Raw genomic sequence first — 24,617 nt, 5'->3', positions numbered from 1 at the left:
CCATCCTACTCCCACAGGGGGCCATTCGACCTCACAGAGCATGTGAAGGCGGTTAGGCTTCATCTTTACCCCATAGTCTCCTCCAAATCTCTTCTTTAAAATTTTAAAATGTATCTAATACAGTTGCCTTAGATTCACTTCCCCCCATCTTGCTTACCTTCTAGGACCTTCTTCTACTTTTCCTTTTCGTTCTGTCTACAAAGTTCTCAGTACCCTATGTACTTCTGATATTTCCACTCAAGACACTTCAGTTGCCATTCTGCCTCCTTCCTAATCGGGGTGAGAGGAGCCTTACCTGCCAGATCCCAGAGGGAGAAGGGGAATCAGCGTGTCTTTACCTGCCGGTCAGCACAGCCGAACCAGGACACCATGTGGTCCAAGACTGTTTCTCCCTTAACTTTTAAAGTCCATTCTGCCTTGGTGGGCTTGATCAGGTGCGGATGAAAATACACATGGGTTAAATATCCCACGTCCCGGGCTGTCTCCAGAAAAGCCAATTCGTACTCACTTATGTATCCCCCTCCTTCTAGCCTGACAATTCCTTGGGGGTCAAGAATTTCATAGCAGATGGGGCACCTCCTTGGGGAGGGCAGAATACGAGCACACAAAAACCAAGTTTCTTCTCCTAAAAATCCCCTGGCAGTTGCTTGATAATAATTTTCCCCAAGACAGCGTGGACACCACCTCCTAAATGACCTTCACAAATTTCATTTCTAAGCCCTAACACACTCGTCAACCTCCGTACCAAGCAATCGTTGCCACCTTCCTATTCCAGGCTCCTGTGGGTCTGGGCCCCTCTTAGTCCCTCCCAGGGAGGTGATGAAGCCCCCTCTTCCACCCTGCGGGGAGGGTGCCTCCTCACCTGAGTGCTCAGTTCCCCTGCTACTGTCCACTACCTGCTAACATGAAAGGTCCGGACATTGAGAAGCAGAATCCTTCCAGAAGGGCGAGGCGCCTTCCCCGCTGTAGAAGATTCAAGCCGCAAGGCCTTGGAGTAGTCCCAGATGGGACTTGTCTCCTCAAAGTGAGGAGTTTCCCGGCCAATGCACCAAATGTTGTAGCCACGCGTTCTGGGAAAAAAACTCACTCAGAAGGACAATGCAGATAGTGGAGTTCAGTTTATTACACCGGCGGCCCAAGGCAGAATCTCCTCTTAGCCAAGGACCCTGACCAGTTTTTCTGAAAACCTTATATACCCTAAGTGTACGTACCAAACCCACCTCCCCAAATTCCCTGAAACTAGTCTGAACAAAGGGAAAAAAAGATACAATCAAAGATAACCCGTGATTCATATGCCTTAAGCCTAGGTAGTTAACAGGGAACAATTAGGCCTATGGTCATACCCCAATAAGCATAATAGAATTTATGATTCTATTCGGTTACACAGATAATTAGGGTATTCTTTTAGGCAACAGAGAGTCTAGGTACGAGCCCTGGGGCTCTTCCATCCTGGAGGCCTGGTTTTCCAGTTGATATGTCGTTTCCATAGATACTGGGCATATAGGTCAAAGTCCACAGTCCGGCCCAAGATGGAGTCATGCTTTCAAGATGGAGCCTGTTCTGCCTGTTTCCTCTTTCAGTAGGAAGGTTAAAGAAAGAAAGAGGAGGTGGAAAAGGTCATCAAGGAGAATAAGCTTACTTATTATCCTATAATAAAACTTTAATTTTTTAAATTTTTATTTATTTGACTACATAAGCACACAGGATTTTTAGTTGCCACATGTGGGGGTCCAGCTCCCAGACCAAGGATGCAACATCAACCCCTTACATTGTGAGTGAGTCTGCCCCTTCCATTATCTTTCTCAGCCACTGGATCACCAGGAAAGTCCCAATAAAACTTAAAGAGTAGTTTTAAGTTCACAGCAAAATCGTGCCCGAGGTACAGAAATTTCCCATTACATCAGTGATACCTCGGAGAAGGCAATGGCACCCCACTCCAGTACTTTTGCTTGGAAAATCCCATGGACGGAGGAGCCTGGTAGGCTGCAGTCCATGGGGTCGCTAAGAGTCAGACACGACTGAGTGACTTCACTTTCACTTTTCACTTTCATGCATTGGAGTAGGAAATGGCAACCCACTCCAGTGTTCTTGCCTGGAGAATCCCAGGGACGGGGGAGCCTGGTGGGCTGCCTTCTATGGGGTCGCACAGAGTCGGACACGACTGAAGCGACTTAGCAGCAGCAGCAGCAGTGATACCTGGGAGATTATTACAGTGACTTACAGAGCCTTAACAAAAAGCTTTCTCTCCAAGATGAGGCTGCAAAATGTGGCACTGCTTTATCAGCTGGAATTTTTTTCTCCTTTGAGGAAGACTGAGCCTGGTGTAGGCAGGTTCCCTGGCCCCTGCCAGTGAGTGTGGGCTAATCCTGAGATAGGGCACTGCCAGACCCAGGTCATCCGGGCCATTCATCTGGTTCATGTGAGCTTCCAGAGAATGCCACGCCTCTCACCCAACTCAAAACAACTGGGAGTCCTGCCACTACCAAACACCTACAATCTAGCCTTCTGCTGTCATTGCTAATTCTAGTTATTTATTATGCAAATAGGGCTCAGAGGTAAAGAATCTGCCTGCAATACAGGAAACCTAGTTGATCCCTGGGTCAGCAAGATCCCTATGGAAGGGAATAGCTACCCACTCCCGTATTCTTGCCTGGGTAATTCCATGGACAGAGGAGCCTGGAAGGCTACAGTCCATGGGGTCGCACAGAGTCAGACACGACTGGGTGACTTAGCAGCAGCAGCAGCACTGTGCAAATAAAAGCACATAGTCTAATTGTCGCACGACTGACACTGAGCCGAGCCTTGATTCCCAACTCTTGTCAAAAACCGGTGGCTTGGTCTTTACAGGTTGCTTGGCAACTTCAACTTTAGAGTGGAACTTCTAAAACCTTCTTGTAGGATTGTGATGAGCATTTGACGAGATAATAAATAAGTACTTAGCATAATGTTTGACAGTGCTCAAAATTTAATTGCTACTTTTGTTTAATTGTTTTTTGTTTAATTGCTTTTTTGTTAATTGCTTCCTAGAAATTGGTGAGTATTTGCTAACCATTCATCAGTTCTCTGTGGATTTCTTTCAATGGTCACTAACCTCTATCAAGAATTTCCTGGTGGGAAGAAGTTCCCACTTTGAGCCCTTTCCCATAGTGAGCTGATATTGGGCAGCTCTTGGTGCTGGTTGAGAGAAAGATTACTCTGGAGAAACACTGGGCTACAGGGCTCCATATGTGAGGACCCCAGGCTTAGAAGGGATGTGAGGAGTGGGGATGGGAGGATGTGATAGGGGAAGAGAGAATGGAAGGTGCCTTACTGCAAACAGAAAGACTAAGTAAATAACCATTTACTGAAATGTGAGAGAACTTAAGTCCTTTTCTGCTATTGTGCCCAGCATATACCCTACCCCACCCCTCCCCAAAGAAGAGCATTTGAGGATCCCTTCCTGGGGAAACAAGTCCAAAAAAACCCTGAAGTATGACTTTTGGGGTTTGGGTCTGATCACCCTGCAATCAAGCTAACCAACTCACAAGCAACACCCTCCCCCCACCCCCACGTCCCCGCCCCAGTCCCAGTCCCAAACATACACACACAACTTCCATCCTGTGATTTAGTGAGTGGGATACCCTCTCCTCTTCTTAAATGCCTCTCTTAATTTCTCATAGCACTCTTTCTTTCCCCACTGGTCTCCACCTTTTTGTTAAAGGCTGGAGGATAATGAAAACCAAAACAGTATAGAGTGCAGTTAATAAAACTGTTTGCTTACAAAACACAGAGCGTTGTTGTTCCCAGGGGCTCCAGAGCTGGCTCCCAGATGAGCTGCTGCTCATCTTCCATGTCTACTCCCAGAGATATCTGCAGGAATATCCATGCAATTCTCATCTGAGACCTTAAAGATTCCAGCTCAGGAAGCATAAGCTCCCTCCCCTTCTCACCTAGGACAGAGCTTCTGAATTAGAGCTTCTGGTGGGTCCATCTCCCCAGGAGGGTTGGCACAGTGCCCAAAATGACCTTGTCATCTCAGAAGACAAAATATTTAGCTTCCATCTCGGAAGACAACCCAGGGCTTATCTGTCACAGGAGCAGAGAGTCACATGGGCATTTTTGTATTTCATTTCCTCAAAAGTTACTTGCTTGGGTGAAGAGCTGAGCAGATGAATGCTGAAATACTAAGAAGGAAAGGATTATAAAAATAGTTGACACTCATTGCACTGTCGTCACAGGCCAGTCCCCATTCTAAGCATCTCCTGGGTATTAGTTCACTTAAGTCCTTGCTACAAAACTCTAAGGTCAGGACTATTATTATCCCCATTTTTAAAATGAAGAGGTTGAATCTTAGGGAGATTCAACAGCTTGCCCATGGTCAGCCAGCTATGAGATGAAGGAGCAGAATTTGAAACCAGAGGCTAATTGCACAGACACGAGGACACAAAAAGAAAGTAAAGCATTTTATATATTTTTAAAGGCAGCAGAGGAGGGATGGGAGAAAAAGATCGTCTGGAAACAAACTGAGATGACTGATGGATGGAACTGAGAATAGAAAACTCAAGGTCCATACCTCGACAGTACTTCAAAGGAGATCTCAGCAAATTCAGTCAGGTGGTTCCGGTTCCAGTTTCCCATAATGGCAAACCGATGTGTTTGGGGGTTTGTTTGTTTGTTTCCCACATTTGCAATTAAAGAACATGGAGTACATAGAACTTCAATGACAGTGAAAGAACAATCTAGAATCAGAAAGGAGCATCTTTTCAGTTTGTCCTCCTCCCAGAGGAAACTCATCAACAACCCAGGCAAAGACTTCCTAAGCCCGAAGATCTGGTTCTCAAAGACGGGAGGACAGAGGCCAGCACAACTCAATGGAAATAGAATGTGGGCCTCATGTGCAAGCCTCGTAATATAATTTAAAGTTCAGTTCAGTTCAGTCGCTCAGTGGTGTCCGACTCTTTGCGACCTTATGAATCGCAGCACGCCAGGCCTCCCTGTTCATCACCAACTCCCGGAGTCTACCCAAACTCATGTCCATCAAGTCGGTGATGCCATCCAGCCGTCTCATCCTCTGTCATCCCCTTCTCCTCCTGCCCCCAATCCCTCCCAGCGTCACAGTCTTCCAGTGAGTCAACTCTTCACATAAGGTGGCCAAAGTATTGGAGTTTCTTCCAATAGCCATACTTAAAAAAGGTAAAAAGAAACAGGAAGAATTTATTTTAATATTATATTTTGCTTAATACAAAAGTATCCAAATTATTATCATTCAACATACAATCAATACAAAATATTAATGAGATATTTTACACTGATTTTCGAGTCAAGTCTTCAAAGAAATCTGGTGTATATTTTATATTCACAGCATGTCTCAGTTCAGACTAGCCACATTTCAAGGGTTACTGCATGTAGTTACCATCTTGGCAGTGCAGCCACATTTCAATCAAGACATATTAAGCACAGTTCACTAATTCAAGATAAAAATTAGAGTGCTGAGCCAGTGGTAGAAATCAGGAAAAAAAACAGTGGTGTTACACAGTAACCATGCAGTAAAAATGCAGATGTGTTTGCTTTTCAAAAGGATTTGAACTTTGGTTCCAGTGGTTAAGACTCCAAGCGCCCAATGCAGGGGGCCCAGGTTCCATCACTGATCAGGGACTAGATCCCACATGCTTCATGGCATGACCAAAAAAAGAAAAATGGTTTGCTTATTTTATTTCAGCAAAATACATCTCCTTTTGCCAATTTGACAAATACTTATTATTTGTAACTTCCAATAATCAGGTTCCTTCGTCTTCATTGACAAAGTTGCTTTTCATCTTGGGAAAAGCACTTATCAGCAATGCCAAATGCAGGTTTGGATAACTGATGTTTGCTTCCCTCGTGGCTCAGACAGTAAAGAATCCGCTGCAATGCAGGAGACTTGGGTTCGATCCCTGGGTTGGGAAGATTCCCTGGAGAAGGGAATGGCAACCCACTCTGTTATTCTTGCCTGGAGAATTCCATGGACAGAGGAGCCTGGCCGGTTCCAGTCCATGGGGTCGCCAAGAGTCAGACGTGACTGAGCGACTAACACTTGACTTCACTCTGTGTGCCTGTTGCTGAAGGAAAGAACCACAGCCAACAAAACAACTGAGGGCAATCACAAGCCATAGGCTCATATGTTTTGACCCCTGAGACTCCCCTCTGGTTGAACAGTGCTCAGTATTCCCTTCCCTCCCAAACCATTCACCGTGCAGCCTGGAGCCCTTTGCATGGTAACCCTGCTCCATCCTCCTTGGAGAAAATTCCTGCTTCTTCTTTGCCTTAGCTCAAACTGAGCTCTTCTCTGAAGACCCAAGTGGAGAAATAGATGCCACTTCCCCTCTGAAGTAGCCCACCAGAGCAGAAGCTGCGCCTTGTCCAACACTGCAGCTCCTTCCCATTACCCAGGGCAGCTTCTAGATCATCGCCCACTGGTTTGAACTCCAGTTGCTGTGGTTCAAATCACCAGGGGCTTGTTACCTTGCGCAGATGACCTAGCCTCGTTTTGTTCAGGTTCCTTGTCTGTAAAATGAGGGTAATAAAGACCCTACTTCTTTGGGTTGTTTGGGGATGAAGTGAAATAATCTACGCAAAGTGTCTAAAGCATTCAGTTTGGACAACTGCTGCCCGCTGGAGAGGACTGTCCTGATCTGTGTGAGGTTCACTGTCTCGTGTCTGGCTCTCCTCGTCCGCTCTTTGCCACTGCATCCACTCCCTTCTTTCTTACTCCTCCTTCTTGATGATCAGCACTGATCTGCTTCCTCTGCACTCCCACGCCCCGCCACCTTCCTAGGTGACTTCAAGTCCACTTGAATACTGTCTTTCAGTTTCTTCACATCTGCATTTTCTAATAATCTTCACTCAGTGTTTTATTGGAACCAGCTTCCACTGGCTTGTGAAATGTGTTCATTTTTTCCCAACTCCACATTCAGTGACATCAGTACCATTATCTTGAAATATAGCCCCGAAGGGAATATTTACATCATGGCAATTGTTAAATGCAAAAAAAAGGGGGGGGGCAGTTTTCTGGGAGATGGGAGCCAGTTTCCTAGCACACACCACTTCATTTCAGCCACCTGATGCCATGTCCGTGGCTTGACTCTTCCCATCACTAAGAACCTTTCGACATCTGAACTCTTAAAACTTCTATTCTTGGACTATACTCCCCACTCTCTTGGGTTTTTTTGAGTCTGTGGATCCCAGTACAACTATTTTTTAAGTACCTCTTCTGAACAGCCTCTTTTTCTATTCCTTCCATATCTGATTTAGGCCTCTTGGTTTATTCCATCAGTCATTCTTATGATAACACCCCCAAACTCCTGTCTTATTTTCTTCTTGCTAAAACCGAAACCTAGCTTAGTCTAGCTATATTTTCCCTCTTGGGAATCTATAAGGTGGCCATAAAGTCTGGAAATGGAAAATATTATCTAATCATGAATAGTCATGTGTATTAATAAGCCAGTTTTAGGTATTTGCCTCTTCTTTCTGTCTCAATGGACACCCTGTGTAGCTGGGCTGTTACACTCTTAGGGGCAAAGGGGAATCTCCCAGCCACATGGATTGATGCTGCATTGGAAATTCCTGGCCTCCAGATTTAATTGCTCTTTTTTAAAAACAATTTTAAGTAAGTGGCTGAGGTTTCTTTATAATTTATTTATTTATGGCTGAGCTGGGTCTTCCTTGCTGCACAGATTTTTCTCTAGTTGTGGTGTGAAGGCTTTTCATTGTGGTGGTTTCTCGTGTTGCAGATAACAGGCTCTAGGGTGCATGGGCCTCAGTAGTTGTAGCTCCCAGGCTCTAGAGCACAGGCTCAATAATTGTGGCTTAGTTCCGAGGCATGTGAAATCTTTCCCAATTAGGAATCGAACAGGTTCCTGCATTGGCAGGTGGATTCTTTACCACTGAACCAACCAGGGAAGCCCCCAGACTAACTTGGTCTTTAATGCTACTCCTTCATGCTCTATTTCCCTGCCTCTCTCATTCTCCACTTCCTTCAAATCTCTGATTCCACCTCCAACTCATCACTCTAAGCCTATGACCACATTTCTCATTCTCAAAGAAAATGAAGTCACTAGACAGGAACTTGGGGTTCCCATAGCTCTGTTGATAAAGAATCCACCTGCAATGCAGGAGACCCCCAGTTTGCTTCCTGGGTCGGGAAGATCTTCTGGAGAAGGGATAGGCTACCCACTCCAGTATTCCTGGGCTTCCCTGGTGGCTCAGCTGGTAAAGAATCCACCTGCAATTCAGGAGACCTGGGTTCGATGCCTGGGTTGGGAAGATCCCCTGGGGAAGGGAAAAGCTACCCACTCCAGTATTCTGGCCTGGAGAATTCCATGGACTGTATAGTCCATGGGGGTCACAAAGAATCAGACACGACTGAGCGACTTTCACTTTCTGACAGGAGCTTCTTTTTCTTCCTGCCGTCAAACCTGCAGGTATAGCACGGATGTGTCTAGCTTTCTTCCTTTCTCTCTTCTCAGGCCAGTTCTTCCAGCTCTGCTGTTGCTCCTGTCCACTCCTGCCTCCCCAAGGACTTTGCTCTAGCACTCATCTCTTCTCTCTCCTGTATCTTTTACCTCTCCCTTATTATTGGATCCTTCTTCTTAGCACAGAAACATCAAGTCTTTCCCCTCTCAAACACCTCTGCAGTCACTGCTTTTTCTCCAGTTTGCAGCCTTTCTTACTGCTAGTGCTTTCCGTGTTCCACCCACATGATGACCCCATCATCGTGTCAAAAAATCAATCTCTCCAACATCATTAGTGACCTTACTTTTTCAAGCTTTTTTTTTTAATTGTGGTAAAATTCATATAAAACATACTATTTTAACCATGTGGAGGAGGAAATGGCAAACCACTCCAGTATCCTTACCTGGAGAATTCCATGGACAGAGGAGCCTGGTGGGCTACAGTCCATGGGGTCTCAAAGAGTTGGACACGACTGAGTGACTAGCACACACATTTTAACCATGGGGCTTCCCTGGTGGCCCAGAAGTAAAGAATCCACTTGCTAATGCAGGAGACGCGGGCTTGATCCCTAGGTTGGGAAGATCCCCTGGAGAAGGAAAATGGCAGTCCACTCCAGTGTTCTTGCCTGGGAAATCCCATGGACAGAAGAGCCTTCAGGGCTACAGTCCATGGGGTCAAAAAAGAGTCAGACACAACTTAGTGACTAAACAACGATTTTAACCATGTTTAACTACACAGTTCAGAGGCACTAAGTATATTCATGTGATTCTGCCACTCTCCCCATCATCCACTCCTGAATTTTCCACCTTCCTACATGAAACTCTGTCCCCATTAAACACTAACTCCCCATCCACCCCACCTCCTCAGCCCCTGGCATCTACCAATGTGCTTTCTATGATTTTGACTATTCTAGGTACTTTGTCTAAGTGGATTCAAATAGTATTTGCCTGCACCTAATGTATATTGGAATGCATTTTTAAGTTTCACTTAATATAAGATCCATGGAATTTATACAGTCCATGGAATTCTCCAGAATACTGGAGTGGGTAGCCATTCCTTTCTCCAGGGGATCTTCCCAACCCAGGGATCAAACCCAGGTCTCCCACATTGCAAGTGGATTCTACCACCTAAGCTATCAGGGAAGCCCAATATATGATCACTGACCTTCATTAATTGAGAAATCCAATAAATACCTTTCAATCCTTGTCTTACTTGTCTCTATTATGGGTTGAATGTCTGGATGGCCCCCCTACAGTTCCTATGTTGAAGTCCTCATCCCTGGCACCTCAATCTGTGACCTTATTTGGAAATAATGTCATTGCAGACACAACTGGGCTTCCCAGGTGGTGCAGTGGTAAAGAACCCACCTGTCAATGCAGGAGACCTGGGGTGGATCCCTGGGTCGGAATGATCCCTTAGAGTAGGAAATGGCTACCCACTCCAGTATTCTTGCCTGGATAATTCCATGGACAGAGGAACCTGGTAGGGTCGCAAAGAGTCAGACACAACCGAAGCAATTAAGCATGCACACACCCAGACATAATTAGTTAAGAATTGGTCATACTGGAATGGAGTGGTCCCCATTCAGTAGGACTGATGACCTTATAAAAAGAGGGAATTTGGAAACAGACACGAACACACAGAGAACACCATGTGTCCTTGGAGCTGTACTGCTCTGAGAAGCTTTCAGAAGCTGGGAGAACTGCCTGCAGTAGACCCTCCCCCACCACCTGCAGGGGGAGTGTGGCCTTGCCAACATCTTGATTTCAGACTCCTTGCCTGCAGAGCTATCAGATGCCACAGGTCCATTGTTTAAGCCGCCCAGTTTGTGGTGTTTTGCCACCACGGCCCTAGCAAACCAATTCAGCCTCCCAGAAGCATTTGGCAAGAGTGACAACTGAAATGCCTTCTCATCCCTTCAGATCGGGGTCTCTGCCATCACTCTAAGGTTCTTCGTCACCTCTTCCTCAAGCTTGTCTCAGTGGCTGTTCCCCAGGCTTCTGACCTAGGCCTTCACCTTCTTTTTTATTATATTTATTTATTTATTTGGCTGCGCCGGGCCTTAGTTGCAGCACGCGGGTTCTTTAGTTGTGGCATGCAAACTCTTCAGGGTTGAACCTGGGCGCCCTGCATTGGGAGCATGGAGTCTTAGCCACTGGACACCAGGGAAATCCCGAGGCCTTCTTTTTTCACTTTACATAATCTCCTGAGTGGTTTCATCTCATCACTTAAATTACTGTTCAGGCAGTGGTGTGTCAAGCAATGCTTCACAACTGGCTCTCTGAGAGGAGAGGAGACTGATTTTTTTTTTTCTGATTTCTGTAGTCTAAACACCCCCACCATGGCTGATTTCCAACTGCCAACAGTTAAACACTGGTTCTCAAAACATAACAGTTGGCTCTCACAAGCTGGTACCAGCCAGTGCAGGGTGACTCCCACACACCTCCGCTTTTGTATCAGAGATAAGTAACTTATTTTTACACATACAGTAAAATAAAAATACCTGCAGACGTTTCTTTCCACTAACAACTGTTCCAGAAACGCAATACCTGCCACAGCTTTCATGTGCTCTTTGGTTATTTCCATGTCATGGTGGTGGTGGTGAATTATTTTCCTCCTTTCTTTTTTCCGTGTGTGATAGACATACTGTACCTTTGTTCAGTTTTGTTTTTAGGACAAGCTCGCAGGTGTTTTAAATCTGGCTTTTGTCAGAGAGCATCAATATTGTTTCTCAAAACAAGAAAAGATTCCATTGCAAAGGAGAAAGACAAAAAGGTCCTTGATACAATACTCTGAAACATGTGATTTTGTTTACTTGGCAGAAGTCATAGCATTGGGTTTTAATTTTGTTCAGGAAATGGTCTATGTCTGACCCCTCATGCCCTGTTGTCAGGCTGGACTCGATTGTTCATGCACTTGGGCGTGCTTGCTGAGTCGCTTCAGTTGTGTCCGACTCATTACAACCCTGTGGACTGTAGCCCACCAGGCTCCTCAGTCCATGGGATTCCCCAGGCAAGAATATGAACCTTTATTAAGCACTAGCTGTGTGCCAGGTACTTATCTAGGTTCTCATCTGGGCACTGAGGCGATTCTGATGATCCGGACAGAGTCCTTCCTTTTCACAGAGCTTAGCTCGAGATGGGGGTGGGGATAGATAGTAAACCAAGCAAACGGAATAGAAAGCTAATTTCAGAGCCTGCTGGATGCTCAGAAGAAAACAAAGGCAGAGTATTGTGGTCGAGAGTGATCTGAGGGGGTACAGCCACCACTTCCGGGAGTCAGGCTGTGGTGCTCCGACTTCAGAGGCAGGCGGTACACAGACGTCTGCCTTGAGATCCCACAGCTCCTGCCTGCACTCATGTTCCCTTCATTTCCCAGAGAGCGCCATTTCAACTGCTCTCCCATCTCGATTGCTTACAGACATCAGCCCCACAAATCTAAAAGAACTTCCTCTGTCACCACACACCACCAAAATCGAAATCTAGGACCAGTATCAGTGCCTGGCCAAAAAGCAGTGGCACAGGGCCAGCCCGAAGTGACTCTGCAGAAGTTCCTTGTATCAGGTTTAGGGCTGCAACTCTACCCGTGGGCTAGGGGTTCACTAGCTCACACCAGTGGTTCACATTAGTGGAACCACATTCGTCAAAGCACCAAAGATGAGCACCGGAGAACTGATGCTTTTGGTGCTGGAGAAGACTCTTGAGAGTCCCTTGGACAGCAAGGCGATCCAACCAGTCAATCCTAAAGGAAATCAGTCCTGAATATTCCTTGGAAGGACTGATGCTGAAGCTGAAGCTCCAAGACTTTGGCCACCTGATGCAAACAGCTGACTCACTGGAAAAGACCCTGATGCTGGGAAAGATTGAAGGCAGGAGGAGAAGGGGACTACAGAGGTCCGTTGAGTCAGTTGGATGGCATCACTGACTCAACAGACCTGAGTTTGAACAAACTTCAAGATAGTGAAGGGCAAGGAAGCCTGGTATGCTGCAATCCATGACGTTGCAAAGAGTCGGACATGACTAAGTGAACATCGACAAAAGGGTAACCACACTAGTGGTTCACACTAAGCGTTCACTGACTTGTAGACTGAGGACTCAACTCCCCTTTATGTGTCTTTTCTGAGCTCCAGACACACATGGCCAGGGGCCTGATGGCAATGGTTACTGGTGCCCCACTGGTATCTTGCAACACTGAGCCCCATGCCCGCCTTCATCCCTGTCTCCAGTCCAATGCCTATTTATTTTTCATCTCATCAAGTATTTCCATCTTCCAAGATGCTTCCCAGGAGTAATCTTGGATTCTTCTCCAACATTCCATTAAATACTCAAGCTAGTATTTCTGGGTTTCCCAGGTAGCTCAGTGGTAAAGAATCTGCCTGCCAATGCATGAGGTGCAGTTTCAATTCCCAGGTGAGGAAGATCCCCCAGAGGAGGAAATGGCAACCCACTCCAGTATTCTTTCTGGGAAAATTCTGTGGACAGAGGAGCCTGATGGACTACAGTCTGTGGGGTCACAGAGTCAGACATGACTGAGCATGCACGCACACTAGTATTTCTATCTCCACTTGTGTCTTGAATTTATCCACCTTGCTTCATCCCTACTTTTGTTACCTGACCTCAGCCCATCACTTTCTTTCAATATTAACACAACCACAGTCTTGGTCCTTCTATTCAGTGATTTACATGGCAGCCTGGGATTCTTTTCTAAAACAAAAGTCTGGTGCAGTCACTCCATTGCTTTAAATCCTCCCATGCCTGCCATTTGTAAACCAGAACTCCTTCCAGGACTTGGCAGCTCACCAGCCATCCATGATAGGCTCCTGACTGCCCTGCCAGTCTATCCTCTCCCAGCACCTCCCTGCCCCGAGTCTCTAGGTTCAAGCCACACCTTGAGCATCTTAAAAGAACTTGAAGTATTTTCGAGGGTCCCTGAACCTACGGTGGGTCCTGGCAGAAGGAGATGAAGCGCAGAGTGAAATTCATTCAGGGATGTTATCAATGAGGAATTAATTGAAATCCCTGACAGCACTAGAGAACTCAGGGAACGGTGGCATCTGCCAGGAAATCCTCAGAACCTCTTGAAAACAAATGGGAATGTTAGCTCGGACCAAGTAAGGATTCAGAAGAAAGTCATTTCCACTTTGCTACGAACCCAAATGAAACTAAACTGTAGGAAGGGGGAACAGGATGTCAAGAAATATTGGCAATTAGATAGTTCTCTGGCATGATTTTCCAATTTGAAACAAACCCACATGCAAACTAATTAACTGGGCCATTTTGAGAACACACAGAGTCAGTCCCATGTATTTTAAGAGCTATCCAGAGAGCATGGTGGCCAGGATCCCATATGTGAGGCTTCAGAAATACATGGCATCTTGTTCCTGTTACCTGCGTCTTCTGTTTTCTTAGTTTTGTTCACTAAGTATTCATGACATCTTCATCTTTCTGAAAGAATGTATTATAAATCATTTTAATTCGGTTCTATAACATCCTGTACTATTCTGAGCACCTAACAGGAACATTTTTGGCTTGATGACTTATTCATTTAGAATTGCTTGAATTGGAAGTGTCCTTGGTGGGTAGGAATTAGAATCTTACACCATTCTAAGTCATTTGACTTATACTGAAAAGGATAGTTTTCCTTGGGGTGGAGGTGGAGGTTGGTTGATGGAGAGGAAAAGGACTCGTAAGTCATTTATGAACGTCTCTAGGAACAGAAATTTTTGAAGACAATATATTTTTCAAAGAAACAGAGTCATCTTTCCTGTAGTTTCCACTCTCTTACGTCTTTTCCTCCATCAGTCACAGAAGATTATGAATTCTCTGAAATCACTAAACACTATCCTGCTAGTCAGGTTGAAATATAAGCTCTTGGCTGAGTCAGCACTCCCAGTGGCCTTCAGATGCCTATAAGAGCAGCCTTGCAATTAGGAAGATTCCAATTGAGACGATGTCCCCAATAGAGTGATATGACTTCTTTCTCCAGTGCCCTTACAGCTAGATGTTAGAAAATGCGTCCACCGAGAGAGGGGAGTCAATGTGTAGACGTAATTGTCTTGGGGAAAAAATAATTTTAATTTCTTGCTTGTCTTCATAACAGTTCTTCAAAGCTTCGTACCTTGGCCAGAGGTTTGTCTCCTGCATACCTAAGATTTGGTGGCACCAAGGCAGACTTTCTCATTTTTGACCCCAAGAAGGAACCAGCATTTGAAGAGAGAAGTTACTGGCTATCTCAAGTCAACCAGGGTGAAATTTTTTAAAGATTACCCATTTATTTGAATTCACTTGAGTTGGTCACGAGCATTGTCATAGAAGAGTGGTGTGTCACATCACCAATTGATAAGAGATGAAGAGCTCCCAGTGGAACTGTGGGGATGCCTACACAAAAGGAGGAAGCAGTGGGCAGGTTTCCTCCTCTTGATGTTCTCAGGAATGTGAGACATGGGGGGCACCGGGAAGGTGCTGGACACGGCTGTAAGAGAGTTAGAGTTACTCGCTCAGTCTTGTTGGACTCTTTGTGACTCTATTGACTGCAGCCCTCCAGGGGATCTTCCCAACCCAGGGATCGAACCCAGGTCTGCAGCATTGCAGGAGAATTCTTTACCATCTGAGCCACCAGGGAAGCCCTTAAGAGAGTTAATTGTGCTGTAAACAGAACAAAGATTGTAGCTAAAGGGCAGAGCTGCCTAGAGGAACCTGTGGGGAGAAATGCAGCAAAACAGAGAGTATTCCCTGCTGAAGAGACAGCACTGATTGAAGCTCATTTATTCCAGAAAATGTGGATAAAAGGTGTAATAAGGGGGTGTGGAGATATGCTCTGTGTCTAAGAATGGATTTTAAGGTTTGATTTGTTGGACAGTGGTTCTTAGACTTTATTGACTATACACAGTCACCCAGGGGGAGTTTGAATATTTGAATTCCTGGGCACCAACCTTAGATTACAAGTTGAGCCAGCTCCTCCTTGTGATTCTAAATATTAGGAGTCTGTGGGCTTCATCTGAGAAACACGCTAAGGCACCACAAGGATTTGCCCTCGTAGCGACTGAACACTCCAGTGTTCTTGCCTGGAGAATTCCTTGGATCGAGGAGCCTGATGGTCTTTCATAAGTGCTATACAGACATCAAATGGAAGCTAAATTACTATCTTAACAATTATTGAATGACATCTGAATGACAACAATGTATTATATATATATTAATGAACAATATTTTGCTATTTTATATATTACATTTTTTGTGTGTGCTTAGGAAGTGTTTAGAACAGTTAATCAGTAATGGGCCAAAGTTGATAGAATAGTAATTAGAAAAAATGAACAAAAGCCAGGAGGGTTTTCCTGGAATAACACCCTGGAATATGTTTAGACCTGGCCCTTTCTCCCCAGTCAGTCATATGCGTTTTAAAGTTCTCCTAAGTTTACACAGGAGACTGTCCTTCATTCTTCAGCTTTCTTCATCCTGGTGGGGAGAGAGGATCACTGGGATTATCCAGGTGCTTCTGAAACATCCTTTATGAGGCGCTTCCCTGGTGGCTCAAACTGTAAAGACTCTGCCTGCAGTGCAGGAGACCCAGGTTTGATCCCTGGGTCAAGAAGATCCCCTGGAGAAGGGAATGGCTACCCACTCGAGTAGTTTTCATTCTGTCTGCCCTCTGATGGATGAGGATAAGTGTCTTGTGGAAACTTCTTGATGGGAACGACTGACTGTGGGGAAAACTGGGTCTTGATCTGATGGGCAGGGCCATGCTCAGTAAATCTTGAATCCAATTTTCTGCCAATGGGTGGGGCTGTGTTCCTTCCCTGTAGTTCAGCCTGAGGCCAAACTATGGTAGGGATAAAGATTTAAGGGAGGAGGAGAAGGGGACAACAGAGGGCAAAATGGTTGGATGGCATCACTGACTCAATGGACATGAGTCTGAGCAAGCTCTGGGAGATGGTGAAGGATAGGGAAGCCTGGCATGCTGCAGTCCATGGAGTCTCTAAGAGTTGGACATGACTTAGCGACTGAACAACCCACTCCAGTGTTCTTGCCTGGAGAATTCCTTGGATCGAGGAGCCTGATGGGCTACAGTCCATGGGGTCACAGTGTCAGACCCGACTGAGTGACCAACACTTTCTGAAACATCCTTTTTATGAACACAGGATGGAGGAGGCACCCGCTGTCAGGAAGCCAGAATGTGAAGCTTCTAAGAAAGGAAGTCACGGGGGGCCAGCCAGTCCTGGCAGCCCTGCTGCCTCGTGATAAAGAAGTATAACAAGTACTGTCCTGCCGGACAGCATGGGGTGGATTTGTCCAAGTACACATGCTGTGGTCTCAGGAGATTTGATGATACCAGATATGAAGGAATATAAGTCAGCATTCCCTGTCCTATCATTTTGGCAAGAGGAGATTGCCACAAAGCAGATATAATCCATGCAAAGCAAATTGTTATGTATTTTGAAAGTGAACTTTAAGAGAACTGAATAATGTTTTGTCTTCCAGAGGGGTTATCTAGTAATTTCAAGTTTCGGAGGAGCCTCCTGAATTGCCAAATAACTTGAAGTTATGTGCAGTGTATCTGTGTCCAGTATATGTGCGGTGTTTCTTAGGAAACATGCCTTTGTGTGTGTGTGTGTGGTGATTGGTCAAGTAGCAAATTTAACATATATAACAGAATACATCTTTCTCGGATCTTAGACCCCCAAACCAGAAACTCAGCTATCCTGCTTTAGTTCACATATATAGCTAGGTAAATAAGCATATCGGATTTCAACTTTATCATTGTAAAAGTAGATTCTCTGAATTATTCATTTCATTTGCAGATATTTGCAAATCCGGATCCATCCCTTCTGACGTGGAGAAGAAGCTGCAGTTGGAATGGCCCTTCCAGGAGCAAGTGCTGCTCAGAGAACAGTATCAGAAAAAGTTCACAAACAATACCTACTCAAGTAAGAAATGAAAGGCACCCTACTGGTGTCCCAGCCCCCGAAATGTTTGGATGGCTTGAACTTGGACTAAAATTTAAGAAGCCCTATAGCAGTCATTGAAAGCTGCATAATCTTCAAATGTTAGCAAGAGTTAGTGGACAATCTTGAACCTCAAGTTTCTGTTTTCTTTACCTGACTTTGCCTACTAGCCAAGGAGTCATTCAGTCTATTTTATCCATAGTATCGATAATGTATATATATCGATCCCAATCTCTCAGTTCATCCCTCCCCACTCCCAGCTTTCCCCTCTTGCTCTCCATACACTTGTTCTCTACATCTGTACCTCAATTTCTGCTTTGCAAATGAGACCATCTATACCATTTTTCTAGGCTTCCCAGGTGGTGCTAGTGGTAAAGAACATGTCTGCCAGTGCAAGAGACATAAGAGACTCAGGTTCAATCCCTGGGTCGGGAAGATCCCCTGGAGAAGAGCATGGCAACCCACTCCAGTGTTATTGCCTGAAGAATCCCACGGACAGAGGATCCTGGTGGGCTGTAGACCATAGGGTCACAAAGAGTTGGTCACAACTGAAGCATTTTAGCATACATGCACACACGCATATTGTTTTTCAAAATAGATAACTAATGAGAACCTACTGTATAGCTCAGGGAACTCTACTCAGTGCTCTGTAGTGACCTAAATAGGAAGGAAATTCAACAAAGAAGGAGTATATGGATACGTATAGCTGATTCACTTTGCTGTACAGCAGAAACTAACACAACATTGTAAAGCAATAACAATTTTAAAAATGAATCATTCATTCACAAGCTAATAATGACCTTAACTGCTCTGAAGAATTAAGAAGTCAAGGAAGACATGAATACATTCCTTGAGAAAAAGTAAAATACAAAAGTGTGAAGAGTGAAATGTGAAATCATTCACACCTCATTGTCCATTCTGTTTCCCCTCTCAGAAGCAGCCCCTGTGATGAACTGTGTATCACTGGCAGGGCAGCTTTCTCATTTTCTTTCCTGCATGGCTTTGGAAACATAGGACTAGCTCAGCTAACCAGGAATTTATTTCCATTCATAGAAAAAGTTTTCCAGTGTTTAAACAGGATGATGTTGTCACATGTGTCTGTGGGTGTGCTGTGTGCTCAGTTGTGTCTGACTCTTTGCAACTGCATGGACTGTAGCCTGCCAGGCTCCTCCATCTGTGGAATTCTCCAGGTAAGAATACTGGAGCAGGTTGTCATTCCTAAACCAGGGCATCTTCCCAACCCAGGAATCAAACACATGTCTCTGGCATCTCCTACACTGGCAGGCAGATTCTTTACCACTCTGCCACCTGATGTTCTTACGCAGGTCTCTAAAACAAACAAACAATCCTTATCTAACTGTGAAATCTGAAAGTTGATGCTTTATACCCAACTAAGGGATGCTGTTGCCCCAGACCTCAGTTAAGAAAATGTCCTGTGTAGATACTCTAAAACTATCTTCTTTTGACTTCTGAAAAATAAATGATCTTGAGAAGACTCTACACATGGTCATCACCAGATAGTCGACACAGAAATCAGATTAATTATATTCTTTGCAGCCAAAGATGGAGAAGCTCTATATAGTCAGCAAAAACAAGACCTGGAGCTGACTGTGGCTCAGATCATGAACTCCTTATTACCAAATTCAGACTTAAATGAAGAAAGTGGAGAAAACCACTAGACCATTCAGGTATGACCTAAGTCAGATCCCTTATGACTATATAGTGGAAGTGAGAAATAGATTTAAGGGACTAGATCTGATAGACAGAGAACTTGATGAACTATAGATGGAGGTTTGTGACATTGTACAGGAGATAGGGAGCAAGACCATCCCCAAGAAAAAGAAATGCAAAAAAGCAAAATGGCTGTCTGAGGAGGCCTTAGCTGTGAAAAGGAAAGAAGCAGAAAGCAAAGGAGAAAAGAAAAGATATACCCACTTGAATGCAGAGTTCCAAAGAATAGCAAGGAGAGATAAGAAAGCCTTCTTTGGTGATCAATGAAAAGAAATAGAGGAAAACAACAGAATGGGAAAGACTAGAGATCTCTTCAAGAAAATTAGATACCAAGGGAACATTTCATGCAAAGATGGGCTCAATGAAGGACAGAAATGGTAGGGATCTAACAGAAGCAGAAGATATTAAGAGGTGATAAGAATACACAGAAGAACTGTACAAAAAAGCCCTTAATGACCCAGATAATCAGGATGGTGTGATCACTCACCTAGAGCCAGACATCCTGGAATGTGAAGTCAAGTGGGCCTTAGAAAGTATCACTATGAACAAAGCTAGTGGAGGTGATGGAATTCCAGTTGAGCTATTTCAAATCCTGAAAGATGATGCTGGGAAAGTGCTGCACTCAATATGCCAGCAAATCTGGAAAACTCAGCAGTGGCCACAGGACTGGAAAAGGTCAGTTTTCATTCCAATCCCAAAGAAAGGCAATGCCAAAGAATGTTCAAACTACCACACAATTGCACTCATCTCACAGGCTAGTAAAGTAATGCTCAAAATTCTCCAAGCCAGGCTTCAGCAATACGTGAACCGTAAACTTCCAGATGTTCAAGCTGGTTTTAGAAAAGGCAGAGAAACCAGAGATCAAATTGACAACATCCGGTGGATCATCAAAAAAGCAAGAGAGTTTCAGAAAAACATCTATTTCTGCTTTCTTGACTATGCCAAAGCCTTTGACTGTGTGGATCACAATAAACTGTGGAAAATTCTGAAAGAGATGGGAATACCAGACCACCTGACCTGCCTCTTGAGAACCTACATGCAGGTCAGGAAGCAAGAGTTAGAACTGGACATGGAACAACAGACTGGTTCCAAATAGGAAAAGGAGTACGTCAAGGTTGTATGCTGTCACCCTGCTTATTTAACTTATATGCAGAGTACATCATGAGAAACGCTGGGCTGGAGGAAGCACAAGCTGGAATCAAGATTGCCAGGAGAAATATCAATCACCTCAGATATGCAGATGACACATGGCAGTGTTCTAGTGTTCAAACAGGAAGAAGAACTAAAGAGCCTCTTGATGAAAGTGAAAGAGGAGAGTGAAAAAGTTGGCTTAAAACTCAACATTCAGAAAATGAAGATCATGGCATCCAGTCCCATCACTTCATGGCAAATAGATGGGGAAACAGTGGCTGACTTCATTTTTCTGGGCTCCAAAATCACTGAAGATGGTGATTACAGCCATGAAATTAAAAGACGCTTACTCCTTGGAAGGAAAGTTATGACCAACCTAGACAGCATATTCAAAAGCAGAGACATTACTTTGCTAACAAAGGTCCATCTAGTCAAGGCTATGGTTTTTCCAGTGGTCATGTATGGATGTGAGAGTTGGACTGTGAAGAAAGCTGAGTGCCGAAGAATTGATGCTTTTGAACTGTGGTGTGGGAGAAGACTCTTGAGAGTCCCTTGGACTGCAAGGAGATCCAACCAGTCCATCCTAAAGGAGGTCAGTCCTGGGTGTTCGTTGGAAGGACTGATGTTGAAGCTGAAACTCCAATACTTTAGCCACCTGATGCGAAGAGCTGACTCATTGGAAAAGACCCTGATGCTAGGAAAGATTGAGGGCAGGAGGAGAAGGGAACAACAGAGGATGAGATGGTTGGATGGCATCACTGACTCAATGGACATGGGTTTGGGTGAACTCTGGGAGTTGGTGATGAACAGGGAGGCCTGGCGTGCTGTGGTTCATGGGCTCGCAAAGAGTTGGACATAACTGAGCAACTGCACTGAACCGAACTGAAGTTAAATTGGGTAGTCAACATTTCTAAGAGTATATTTTTGACATTAAATTATTTCTTTGTAAGATTTTACTATAAACTATCTGAATTCCAGTGTATCCAATGAATTTTTAAAATATTTTTAATATATAAGGTATAGGAGGAAACTAACATGTAAGAAATCAGAAAATAGGTTATATGCTAATAGAAAATGTAGTCCTCTAAATTATTTTTTGCATTTTGTAGCAGAGGGCTGTGGGGGAAATACTCTAATCCTTTACTGATATGATCTATGGGGCTTCCCTGGCAGTCCAGTAGTTAAGATTCTGTACTTTCAACAGAGGGAGTATTGGTTTGACCCCTGGTTGGGAAAGTAAGATCCCACATGCCACATGGTGTGGTCAAAAATTAAAATATATTTTAAAAAAAGATTTAAAAAAATAATATGATCCATGGTTGAACAAAATTTGGCATAACAGGGCCTTCTCAGATCCCATTAAAGAATGACACAAGTCTAAGAGGCCTACAGCAGTAAGATCTCATTTGTAATAAATCATCTGATATAGGCCTGCCAGGAAAAGATGCCATGGTATTAGGCATATCGAGTCACACATGTTTTCTTGGTCACCTTAAATATATTCCAATTTACCTTAAATTTTTCTTTAAAAATGTTTGCTGCCTTGCATGATCTTTTTAGAACCAAGATGGTAGGTTTTCAACATCTTTTCCCTGCCTCTGGAACTTGGACCTTCCTAGTTTCTACACCAGGGGAAAGCCCTTCTTTCACTAACTGTGTCGCTGGGTCAGTATAATCCCAGCCACCCTGTTGGCAATGCTACAGTGTATGACAAATACTACAGATAGTTAATTGTGTTTAGAAAGATTTTGACTTCTGAGTTGAAAATTTCTATTCTAATCTGCATGTCTTAGAAACATATAGATAGAAAATTTACTGCATTTGGTCTGGGCACCAACTTATTGCAGGAATAAGTATCTAAGAAGCTCATACATGTTGCCACACTTGGTTCTGTATCCATGGCCAAGGCTGGTAATTTCTGAGTAACTGAGAGTGGTATCATATGATGGAAGAGGTAGCAAAAGTCTATTTTGTTTTTTGCTTAGTTAATGGCCTGTCCCTTTGAAACAGGTGTCCTAGAAGCTCTAGGTAAGTTTTCTAATTACAGGACACATCAGGACAGGACACATTGTGTTTCACTTAAGTAGAAGATGACAATAACATTTGTCATGAGAATATAAATTCACATTGTAAATCTGTCTGGGCAGGAAAAGGAAGCAGTGTTACAGGTGTGAGTTTGGGTGTGACTGCAGAAAGGAGGATTCCTTTATTAAAACAATCATATTTAATGAGCTATTTTTTTTTCTCTCTTTCTTCTCCACCTTCCTCATTGTTCCACTCCCAGACTGGATGCTGGACACACTTACACAAATGGAAATGATACAATAGTCAGTGCCTATGTTTAATGGTTCATTTAGATAATCTTGGTTCCGGGGAGTTTTCCACCCTCTCAGACAGTGAGAGATAAGAGACTGGATAACGCCTGGGAATTGGATAATTAACTATGAGTTTTCTTATTTTTATTTTGAGGAGGAAATAGGTTGGGTGAGTTTTATTTTATTTTTAAAATTAATTTTTATTGAAGTGTAGTTGCTTTGCAATGTGTTAGTTTCTACTGTACAGCAAAGTGAATCAGCTATGCGTATACATATATCCCTTCTTTTTTGGATTTCCTTCCCATCTAGGTCACCATAGAGCCCTGCATCGAGTTCCCTGAGCTATTCAATATTTTCTCGTTAGTTACCTATGTTATACAAAGTATCAATAGTGTCTATATGTCAATTTCAATCTCTTAATTCACCCCATCCTCCACAACCCTCCCACACCCACCCCGCCACTTGGTGGGTTTTTTATTTATTTTTCGGCTGCCCTGTGTCTTTGTCGCTCTACTAGGGCTTTCTCTAGTTGCAGTGTGAGGGCCTCTCGTTGCAGAGGTTTCTCTTGTTGGGGAGCCCAGTCTCTAGGTATGAGGACTACAGCACTTGTGATGTAGGGGCTCGGTAGTCTAGGCTCACAGGCTCTAGAGTGCAGACTCAATAGTTACGGCACATGGGCCTTGTTGCTCCTCGGCATGTGGGATCTTGCCTGACCAGGGATTGAACTTGTGTCTCCTGCATTGGCAGGCAGATTCTTAACCAATGGACCACCAGAGAAGTCCTGCAGTTTTATTGGTCAAGAGTGGATTTGAACTCTGTAAGATACAGCCCTTATCCTAGGAGAAGTTACTGCTATAGAATATGAAGCTACTTAAAGTATATTTGGAAAGAGGAGATAGAGGAAGAGTAAGGTATGAACTGATTAAATACTCGAAAATGTAAACATTCTAGGTTTCTTGAAAATGCTATAAGCTTTGTTGTGGTTCTAGGCAATCACAGTGCTTTACATCTGTAAGAGTTTTCTATGGTTTACAAAGCATTTGCCCATGTGCTATTTCAACTTGGTTCTGTGAGGTAGATGGATGATGGGACTAGTTCCAGGTCTGTAGATCAGTACCTGAGGCTCAGGCAGGTTGAAGGGTCATCACTGATGATTCAGTCTGTAAGTGGGAGGGTAAGGCCCAAACCCAGATATATGATTCTTGATTGAGGACACGTTCTCAGCTTGATTTGCTATAGATGTGTAAAATACAGCTGTGACCATGAATGACAGTCAGAGGGCCTTTATAACAGGCTCTAGTAATCTGGCACCGTCACCAAACAGCTCTGTGATATTGGGCAAAGCTCTTTATCTCCTTGGGTGTCAGTTTCCTCATAGAGAAGTGAGGATGGGCACCATATTGTAGGAGTAAGTATCTAAGAAGCTCATGGATGTTGTCCCACTTGGGGAAGACTCCATAAAGGCCATGAAGGCCCACACTGTCCTCCACTGCAGCCCCGAGCCCAGGAAGAAGCTGCAAGACTCAGAGAGCTTTTCAGCCCCTGATGTCTGTAAGTCCTTGATGATAGGCAGTAGTTTTGTGGAAGCGGGTGACAGAACAAATATCAAAAACACCGAAATAGCTTGCTAGTGTCATTTCTGCTCCTCAGCTATTATGGGCAGTATTAAATCTATGATTTCACTGCTATGGTAACCCAAGTAGTTCAGCCCGAAGACTCAGAAGTGAAACTGAAGTGAAGTTGCTCAGTCGTGTCCGACTCTTTACAACCCCATGGACTGTAGCCTACCAGGCTTCTCCCTCCGTGGGATTCTCCAGACAAGAGTACTAGAATGGGTTGCCATTTCCTTCTCCAGGGGATCTTCCCGACCCAGGGATCGAACCCTGGTCTCCTGCATTCCAGGCAGACACTTTAACCTCTCAACCACCAGGGAAGTCCAGACTCAGAAATAAAACCAAGACAAACCGCTTTTAGGGAGAAAGGTGGTAAATTTGCCAGATACAAATTTTTTTTAAACTAGCGGAGGGACT

The 24,617-nt window shown here is 44.2% G+C and overlaps 1 protein-coding gene across 1 annotated transcript in view; it reads left to right on the top strand.

The window, feature by feature from the left end:
- The window catches only part of HPSE (heparanase), a 48,745-nt gene that overhangs the window by 5,695 nt on the left and 18,433 nt on the right, over window positions 1–24,617 (top strand). The window contains exons 2-3 of the mRNA XM_040237243.1: window positions 14,569–14,714; window positions 17,267–17,392. Of these exons, the coding sequence (XP_040093177.1) occupies window positions 14,569–14,714; window positions 17,267–17,392 (272 nt within the window). The remainder of the gene's footprint in view (window positions 1–14,568; window positions 14,715–17,266; window positions 17,393–24,617) is intronic.

This window comes from Oryx dammah, unplaced genomic scaffold, assembly GCF_014754425.2.
Source record: "Oryx dammah isolate SB20612 unplaced genomic scaffold, SCBI_Odam_1.1 HiC_scaffold_3, whole genome shotgun sequence".
Classification (NCBI taxonomy): domain Eukaryota; kingdom Metazoa; phylum Chordata; class Mammalia; order Artiodactyla; family Bovidae; genus Oryx; species Oryx dammah.
Note: the sequence above shows the minus strand (reverse complement) of the source record. Positions and strands in the feature narration are given on the sequence as shown.